This window comes from Petaurus breviceps, unplaced genomic scaffold (genome assembly GCF_028583685.1).
Source record: "Petaurus breviceps papuanus isolate PSGF00001 unplaced genomic scaffold, PetGlider_PUasm1.0 90701, whole genome shotgun sequence".
Lineage (NCBI taxonomy): Eukaryota > Metazoa > Chordata > Mammalia > Diprotodontia > Petauridae > Petaurus > Petaurus breviceps.
In genome coordinates this window covers 2,557,474-2,567,773 of record NW_027187316.1, presented here as the reverse complement: position 1 = coordinate 2,567,773, position 10,300 = coordinate 2,557,474, and the positions used below count along the sequence as shown (strand labels likewise).

At 35.2% G+C, this 10,300-nt stretch overlaps 1 protein-coding gene across 4 annotated transcripts in view; it reads left to right on the top strand.

The window, feature by feature from the left end:
• CD2AP (CD2 associated protein) overlaps positions 1-10,300 on the top strand; it is a 167,760-nt gene that overhangs the window by 79,714 nt on the left and 77,746 nt on the right. For 3 of the 4 annotated variants that reach the window (XM_069065803.1, XM_069065802.1, XM_069065805.1), the window contains exons 7-8: positions 3,703-3,790; positions 4,098-4,192. The exons of the other annotated variant lie outside the window; for it this stretch is intronic. In XM_069065803.1, the coding sequence (XP_068921904.1) occupies positions 3,703-3,790; positions 4,098-4,192 (183 nt within the window). The remainder of the gene's footprint in view (positions 1-3,702; positions 3,791-4,097; positions 4,193-10,300) is intronic. 4 annotated transcript variants of the gene reach the window in all.

Below are 10,300 nucleotides of genomic sequence, written 5' to 3'. Positions count from 1 at the left end.
GTACGTATACATCGTCATATATTCATACACACACACATCCATGCTTAATTGTAGCCTTCTTGGAGGAGAGGGAGAGGAAGGGGGGAAAAAAGAACAAAGTAAAATGTGCACAGCAGAGAACAAAAGAAAACTTACAGCAAATCAAACAAAGAAAAGATGGATAGCTTGGAACACAATATGTGGTGTATATTATATAGACTTTCTTGAAATGGAAATTTATTGCTATATATTTTGAATCTTATGTTCTGCTGTGCACATGGCATGCTTTTCTTTCTTATTTTGTATTTAGGTTTATAATATGTTTCTTTTTTTTCTTATTGTATATTTAAGTTTAAAATAAATTAATTTTAAAAAGTGAAATGACTTAAGACATAAACCCAGAAAAAGACAATGACTCTAAAGGTATAAAAAGAGCCTCGAAGGAAAAAAATGGCGAGGCTTCAAAGATTTAGGAGTGACTGAAAGAAATGAAACAAGAGGTAGAAAATGAGTATAAATGAAATAAGAATTCCAGAGGATAAAATCGGAATAAGTATAAATAATATTGAATAGAAAGCAGAAAAACTTACCCTGGAATAGTGATTTACCTGATAAAGAAAGTGGTGCAAATAGAATTCAGTGACTAGGAAGGAAGAAAAAATTTTAGAACTATATCAGAAGATTGAAAAGCATGAGAAAAATGTCATATACCCACAATCAAGAACAATTGACTGGGAAAACAGATCAAAGAGAGACAATTTAAGAAACATCAGATTTCCTGAAAACCATAAGGAAACAAAAAACTTAGAGTATTTCAGTATATCTTAAAACAATGCTGTTCAGATCCTTTGGAATCAGAGTTTAGAGTGAAAATGGAATCCAGTAGTCATGTCCTAAGAGAACTCCTAAATTGAAAATACTTAAAAATTTCATAGCCAAAATCGAGAACTTCCACGTTAAATGAAAGTACTGTAAGCAAAAGAGTGGGAGCAGATCATTTCAATGATAGATTATTAGTTTTTGTCCCATTCCTTCTCTTTCTCCACATTCTTCTTTGTAAAAATGAAGATGAAGTAAAGAGAAGAAAAAGTATGATAAGGGAAATAACTAATGTTTGTAACTATAAAGTTAATGGCATGAGCTAAACCATAAAATTGAAGACAGAAGGAGAAATTGTATTAGAAAACAGAATCCATGACTATGGATGTGTGAGTGAAAATGAAACCAGTACTGGAAAGGGAGACCAGGGAAACAGTGTCATCAGAAGTAAAGTAGGTCTCAATGACTTCCAGAAAATGGAAGGACTGAGAAAGGAAGAGGATTAAAGTGAATGGAAGTTTGTTGATTATGGAGCAGACCTTAGAGAGGTCATAGCTGAATGGGAAGGCAGATTTAGAGTGGTATATTGAAGGGGTAGAGTTGAGAGCATATGGGAATGAATGAGTTTAGTTGATATTGGTGATTTTTTGTTGTTGTTGTTTTAAACAGGAGTTTGATTTTACAGGGATAGGAAGCATAGATTATGGTAAAAATAAAAACTTGCTAGCTATTGGAAAATGAATATAGACAGTAAGTTTTGCACATGAAAGCAGGTGATTAGAAGAGTCAGAGTGGACATTTTGAATTGGCATGGCCGTTGAATGCTGACTTGCTCTGTTGTGGTGAATTGGGAGGAGCCTGATTGTGTTGTGAACCTCAGAGCATTTCAAAATGGTTTGTCCCTGCCCTGATGTTTTTTTTTTTTAATTTTTATTTTGGGGGGGGGAGTTTGAAGAGGGAAGGCAGGGTACTTGGGGTTAAGTGACTTGCCCAAGGTCACACAGCTTGTAAGTATCAAGTGTCTGAGGCTGGATCTGAACTCAGGTCCTCATGACGCCAGGGCCAGTGCTCTATTCACTGCACCATCTAGCTGCCCCCCTGCCCTGATGTTTTTAAAAGGTTGAAGCAGAATTCCTTAAATTTTAAACTGTATATCCAATTAATTTTAGGTATATTATATGGAAGGTATTGTTCCTTTTTTCAGTCACTTGCTTAAATAATGATCACTTTCAGTAGTGTTTTCTTAAAGTAGTAAATTTAGTACTATATCTAAATACAGTGATTGATACTTTGATTGAATCCTTTGGAAATAAATTCATTTATGGACTATATTTAATTACACTAAAATTACAAATTCAGGAAGTAGAGATAATTTAACTTTTAGAAACTGACAGAGGAATCTGTATTTATCCTTTGTATCATTACCCAATTAGAAGTATACGGGCTTTACTTATCTTAAATTTTGAAGTCTGGAATTGATTCTCTTTATAGATTTTTTCTTTTTCTTTCTCTTTTTCTTTTTTCTTTTTAAGCAATCGGGGTTAAGTAACTTGCTCAAGGTTACATGGCCAGTTATTTTGTGTGGGTGTTAAGTATCTGAGGCTGGAACCCATCCCAGTTCTCCTGATTCTGGGGCTGGCGCTCTTACTCACTGCGCCACCTGGCCGCCCCCTCTCTTTCTAGTGTAGGTATGAGTGAGATTGATGGAGAGGATAAATAGATGAATGATCATGTTCTTGGGATAGGAGTAGAATGCAAAGTAAATCTGGTAAAATGGGAAAATGAACCAAATGGCAAATAAAAAGAGTTCAGTAAGGTTAAATGTAAGGTGTTGAAAAGGTTTGAACATATGAATAGGTCAAGAACTCATATTTTTTCCTAGACAAAAATCTGGTTTAATTCTGACCTTAGATCAGTCCCTAATTCATTTCTCATTGATAGAGAAGAGATAGAATCCCCCTAGGGCCTTTTGATACTGAGCGAACTTACCTCACAGGGTGTTACAAGGATCAAATTAGATATTTGTAAAGTACTTAGCATAGCACATAGCAGGTGCTTAATAAATCCCTTCCTTCCTTCATTCCTTTGTTCCTTCCTTCTTCTTTCTTCCTCCTTCCACCCCCCCTCCCCCTTTCACCTTACTTTCTCCCTAGGAAGAGATTCCAACTTACATATTCATCAAGATATCATACCCAATTTTTTCTACTCTTAAGAATATAAAGAGGCAACATGAGTATAATTAACTGGTTTTGAATCAGTACCACAAAAAGATCCAGTAATGGACAATTTGCAATAACCTAATGCTGTCTGAATGGAAAATATTTTCACAACAATGAAAGTATAAATAATTTCTTCTAGTTTTACTCATCTTTTAAAGGTTTTCTTTTGGTTTTAAAGATTTAGTAAGTTTTATACTCTAGATAGACTTGTAGTCACCTCTCTACAGTTGTTATACTCTTATACTGTAATTTAATTTATACCTTATTTTTAACCAGAACTTTTGAATGATTGGAACTACTTCTAGGAGATTGTCTTTTATTTATTTGCTTGTTCTATTACTTTTATAAATTTTTATAATTTTAAAATATTTAAAAAAATTAATTATTATTATTAATTAATTATTTTAATTTTAAATTAAATTAAATTCTATTACTTTTATAATTTTTAAATATTTTTAAAAATTAATTATTATTATTTTTATTAATTAATTATTTTTAATTTTTAATTAAATATTATTATTAATTAATATTTTTAAAAAATTTTAAATTTTTATAAATTTTCTCATATAGAAAAAAATACCAGTTATTTTAAAGGGGGTAGGTAGGGTAACTTTAAATGGAATGTTTTACAGTATAATTTAATTGACTTCATTATGTTAAATCATTAATATTTTGTGTTCTCTAGCCTTTAATTACACATGCACTAGGATTCAGACCAACACAGTGTCAGAGTGTAGAAGTAGCAAAGGCAGAAATTGAAGGCAGATATAAAGGTAAGGTTAATGTGTCCATTTTTTTGGCCTTAAATTTTCCATAAACTGTGGAAATATAACTAAATATTCCACCTCTTCATTATCAGTACTAACATATTGGATACATATGACTAGAGTAATTGGATGTCATTTAAGAAAAAAGTTAAATAATTATAGAAATGTAGACATATCGTCAGCTTATTTATTCATAGCACTTATTGCTGTGCCTTTCCCATGACAGGCATTCAACAGATATTTGTTGAATTAATTAATTAATATAATGGACCGTGAGCCTGATGTCCCCCTCCCTGCCAATTTTCTTTTTCAGCTAAGGAATATTGTAGAACATTATTTTCCTACGAAGGTGCTAATGACGATGAACTTTCTTTTAAAGAAGGGGAAATCATCCATTTGATAAGTAAGGTAGGACATTTCAGTTACATTAGTTATTTAGGTATAACTAGCCTAGTTTTTACAATAGAATAGATTTTCCTCCAATTTTAAAATATTTGACTTTAGAGATGGCATAATTTCATGTGCCCATGCTTCTTGTAACCCTTTCCTGATATCTTACAACCACGTCTTACAGGATTCTCTAATTTTATAGGGTTTAATTAAAGAATAGATTTTTTTTTTTTTGTACAAATGACATATCATTAAAGAACTTGAAAACATTCCATTCAGCAGTTATTTATTAAGTACTGATTTTGTTCAAGGTTCAGTGCTAATTGTTGGGGACACAAAGAGAAAAAGAAAATCTTTTCTCTCAGATACCTTACCTTGTACTTGGTGTTATCTTGCATTTATAGAAAGATGAACAGTAGAATGTTAGGGCAGCAAAGTAGTGATGCACACAGTGTGTTTTACAAAAATTTGGATGAGATAGGGAATACATAGAGGTGTGGCAAACAGGAAAGGCTTCATGGAGATGATGACACGTTTTGAGCCACCTTTAAAAAAGGTTTCCAAAAGACAGGTATTAGTAGTCATTAAATTTCGGCTATCAGGATGGCCTGTATGAATGCACAGAGATAGAGGTGAAAGATGGTTTGTCAACTTTATGAAATGAGTTCAGTTTGGCTGAAAGCTAAAGTATATGAAGAGGAGTGCTATGAAATAAGATTAGAAAAGTAGACTAGAGTTAGAATATGGAGGATGTTAAATATGGCCAGGGAGTTTGTGTATTAGCAGATAGAGAGTAGGATGGAACTGGACCAGATGATTTCTAAAGATCCTTCCTAGCTCTAACTCTGTGATGCTTGTATACTCTTTTCCATATAAGTTTCATCAGTCTCTCTTCACTCATTTTACATTTTAGAAATCACAGGAGCAAGGAATTTAACTGATTTGTTCAAATTTACAAAGGTAGACAATAATGCAAAGTCAGGAGTGCAACCAAAGTGCTTCTGACTCCAAATGCTGCTTTTACCATACTAGATATCTCTGCCCTTCTTGGTTATTTTACCACATAACAATCTCTGATGTCTTAAGCACAGATTCCTACTTTTTACTCCAATCAGACCAGTCCTTTGTTAATCCTAACTTTAAGTCCTCCTCAGTCCTGTCCTCCTCTGCTCATGCCTTTAATTATGCTCATTGAGGTTACCATTCTATTTTTTTTTACCAGTTCCGCTGTTAGTCATCTTTACTCCTTCCATGTCCTTACTTTCACTAAAACCTTGCTTTTTACTGAAAAGTCCACATGTGGAAACCATTTCCAATGTTGAGTGCTTCTTTTTCTTCTTCTCTTCTTTCAGTAACTGTGAGGACATAGAAGGAGTATAGATTAATGATGATTGAGAATTGGTTAAAAAAATAAACAAACTACAAAGAACATACTGGCATATCTTGGACAGAGTTTTAATATACTCCTTCCTTATTACCATTTTGAAATCCTTCTTCAGCCACTCTTTTTTTTTTTTTTCTTTTTGGAGTGGGGAAGGTAGGGCAGTTGGGGTTAAGTGATTTGCTAGTTTTGTGTCAAGTGTCTGAAGCTGTATTTGAACTCAGGTCCTCCTGACTCCAGGGCCGGTGCTCTGTTCACTGTGCCACCTAGCTGCCCCTTTCAGCCACTCTTACTAAAAATCTTTGCTCCTTTAGGTTTATATATTCCAGACTTTTCGTGATCTTTGTTGCTGCCATCCGTGGACTTGAAACACAATTCTTCCATGACTTGGGCATTTTGTTTACAGACTTTATCTTACTGATCTCTCTGCATTTTATTCCCATAGATTTTTAGTATCCATGTTAGTGACCCTTTTTACCCTTTCTTATTATGAACTTTTATTAACAAACACCAACAAGTACTAACATTTCAATATATAACCAAGGAAGTTATATATAAGAAATTATTAAATGTTTATATTTATCTTTTTTTTAAGTTTATATGAAATCCTTTGTAATAATAACTACCACCCTACTGGTCTTTATCTCTTTGTGAACTTCCTTCCCCTGTTTTCTGTATATTTTAAAGTAAAATTTTGCTATCTCCAAATATCCTTCCCCTTTCCTTCTCCCAGAGTGCTTTCCTATATAAGAAATATATATATATATATATTTTTTAAAAGTAAGAAGAGGGGGGAATATCTGCAATACCAATAAATCTGAAAACATGTGCAATGAACCTGCAAAAGAGGGGGGGGGGTAGGGGTGTCCTCTCATCTCTTCTACGTATTTTTACAGCATTCACTTTTTAGTGTTTTGTGGTTCTTTTGCATTTAATTATTATAGTCAGTGTGCATATTGATTCTACTTTACTCTGCCTCAGTTTATGTAAATTTTTCTTGCTGTTCTGTATGTCATAATAGTCATTTCTTACAGTATAGTAATAAAGACATTGATGTACCACAGTTTATTTAGTCATATTCCAATTGACGGCATCAGTCTTGTTACTAATTCTTTCCTATCACGAAGAAAACTGCCATAAATATTTTTGTGTAATGCTGTTAGTAGTCTTCATGGTGGGGTGGGGCAAGTTTTATATTGCATCAAAGCTATAGGGCCCCATAGGTGCCAGGTTTGCCATCACATATATCAGGGAGACCCCGACCCATGGATAGTCCTCCCCATTACCAAGGTTGCCAAAGGTGGTCTCCAAGTAATTAGTGGTGGGTTTGGGCAATGATGCCCTTAAACTTGAGGGTTTTCTTCTTCCTATTGGCTAGGTGTTTTATTAAATACCCAGAGAAAATTATCAAGTGGAGAGCCCCCAGCCTGTCACTAAGAGATAACAGATTCCATGTGACATTCAATGGAGGGGGGAAGGCAAGGCATTTGGGGTTAAGTGATTTAACTCAAGGTCACACAGCTATTAAGTGTCAAGTGTCTGAGGTCAGATTTGAACTCAGGACTCCAGGGCTGCTGTTCTATTCGCTGTGCCACCCCTTGCTTTCAAGAGATAAGCTATTCTGCTTTACTGAGACCATCTCACCCAGGTTAACTCAGTGATGAGTCAACATAATGCAGTTGAAGGGTTGCTGGATTTGGAATGAAAAAATTGAGTTCAAATCCCAAATCTGTCAATTAATATTTTCATGACCTTAGTAAATTTGTTTAGATTCCCTTTGGATCTTAATTTCCTCATCTTTAAAATAAGTGAATTGGATTAGCTGACCTCTCAATTCCCTTCAGGGTCTAAAATATATGGCCTTTTGTACTCTCTTTTTATGGCCCCTCCAAAACTTTGTCTTCCTCTGTTCCTTCTTCCCTCATGACTAAACTTCTCAATATCTTAATGTCATCCCTTCTATCATTTCTTTCATGATAATGTTTCTTCAATCACATCCTCTCTAATGAATATCCACACTCTCTCTACTAATTCTTTTCCCTGCACTTACAAATGTGTTCAGGATTTATTAATAAAAAGAACAAAAACCTTTTTTTTGACTTTCTCCCTCAGGCTGTCATCTTCTCCTTCGCAATGTCTATACTAAATTTCTAGAAAGAGAAGACTCACAATCACAGCCTTATTTCCTTATCAATTATCAGTTGAACTCCAAGTTCAGTAGGGACCTTCTTAACACTAGATCAAATGATCAAATAGAAGCTTCAACCTGATCTTGTCTTCTCTCAACCATTTACTATTTGACAGGCCCACTCCCACCCCCTCTTGGAACTCTTTGGTCCTTTGGCTTTGGTGACCTTTCACTGTTTTGGTTCTTTGAGTTCCAGTTTGTGGGACCTCTGCCCAGGCCATCTTTCTCACCTTTTTCTGAAAAGAACTTTGGACCCCATTCCTGAAACCACTGTAGACTCTAAATGACGAACTTTCTACCTTTTGTTACCTGAAATCAGTTCTCTACCTCACTTTCTAGTCACCAATTCCAAACCATGCAGCCTGTACTCCCAACATCCTCATTTTCTCCTCATAGGAATTTTGGACTCCATTCTTGGATCTGGGGAAAGACTCTCCTTCCTGTTCACCTTTATATATTTTTCTTTTCTGTAGAATATAAGCTCCTTGAGGTCAGGGACTGTTTTGTTTTTTATTTGTATTCCCACTGCTTAGCATAGTACCTGGAAATATAGGAAGTGTTTAATAAATTCTCCCTTTCTCGCTCTCTTTTCCTTTTCTTCTCCCCCATTCTTTCCTCTTTCTTTCTCTCCTATCTGCCTTAGCAATCTCCTCCATTCCTATGATTTTAGTGAGTGCCTATTATGTGGATTCCTTTAATCTCTACTTTTCCCTCTACTTTGAATTCTCATTCTACATTTCAACTAATATATATCTCACCTCAATGTCCCCCTATTACCTTAAACTTTCCATATCCCAAACCAAACTAATTTATCCCTAAAACTTGCCTTTCTGTGTGACTCCTTCATTAAATATTGGTGACAGCACAATCCTTCGAATAACCCAAGTTCAAAACCTCATAGTCATTTTTGACTCTTAACCTTCCTGCTTTCCCCCTTCTTTTTATTAATCAGTTTTTAAGTCCTATTGGCTTTGTCCCTGCATTTCCTCTCATATTTATGGCTTCTCCATAGAGTAACCATTTCACTTCAGTACCCCAGTAGTTCTCAACTGAACATTTGCCTCTCACTTGGTTTGCTTCCTCCATACAAATTTTAGATTTTGCCATTCAAAGCTGTCTACAAACCCCAGCATACTTCTCCAACTTTAACTTACACTACTACCCTTCATATGCTAACATTCCAAACTGATTGGACTATTTTTGCCAGTTCTTGTCTCACCTTTGCTCATACATTCCTGGAATAGATTCCCTTACTTCCTTCAAGGTCCAGCTCAGGTACTCTCTCCTTCATGTTCCCTATGAAAGTGCTTTTTCTGATCTCAAATTTCTGAGAGTACTGTGGACCCTCTCCCTTGCTGTTGGTACATGCTACTATTTATCGTGCTAATGTACATGTTGAATTGCTCTACATTAGCTTATAAGCTGTGTTAAAAAGGTCTCTGTTATTTAATTGAACAGTTGCTTACCATTCATAGTACAATACCATTCATATCATAAATACCTAAGTGTTTACTGAATTGACTAATAATATTGGACATGACTTTCTTGGAAATTACATAGATATATGATGATTAGGGCAGCAATGGATTGATCACCAGACTTGGAATTAGGAAGACTCACCTTCATGAGTTCAAATCCAGCCTCAGATACTTACTAGCTGTGTGTCCCTGGGCAAGTCACTTAATCCTGTTTACCTCAGTTCCTCATCTATAAAATGAGCCAGAAAAGGAAATGGCAAACCACTTAAGTATCTTTGTCAGGAAGCTCCAAATTGAGTCATGAAGAGTCAGACACAACTGAAAAACGACTGAACTGATGATCTTTCCTGCATGATACAATTGGGTTATTTGAAAGAATCTGATAGCTGTGGTGGTCTTAATCCAAGATCATGAATAATGAAAATACTATTTGTATTAGGCTCTGGATAATTTCTTAGTTTTAAATATGAATCTTTCTGAAATTCACAATATTTTAAAAGAAATAATGGCTTGGTGGCACATGCCTGTTATCCCTGCTACCAAGAAGAACTGAGGCTGGTGGATAGCTTAAGTTCAGGGATTATGATCTATAGTAGGCTAAACTGATTGAATCTGTGCACAGCATCAGTATGGTAAGCCCCCAGGAGTAGGAGTGGAGGGCAGGCACTAGGCTGCCTTAGCAAAGACGAACCAACTTATGTTGGGAACAGAATCAGAGTGCCCATGCTGACCACATTGAATTGAGTACACAAGTAGATCCTGAATCTTGCATTTTGATGAGGTAGGAAGACCCAGTCTCTCTCACCTTCCCTAGTTTTTGTTTTATTTTTTAAAGAAGAAAAAGAGGGAATGAATTAACAGATTAAACAAACCACGTTATAAACAAAGTATGTTATAGTGGAAAAATTACAATTTTTTTGTTTCCTCATGTTGTGGACTTCATCTCTATTCTGGATTTTTAAAATTTTTTTTGCCTTTTGGAGGGCAATTGGGGTTAAGTAACTTGCCCAAGGTTACACGACTGGGTTTTTGGTGTGTGTGTGTGTGTGTGTGTGTGTGTGTGTGTGTGTGTGTGTGTG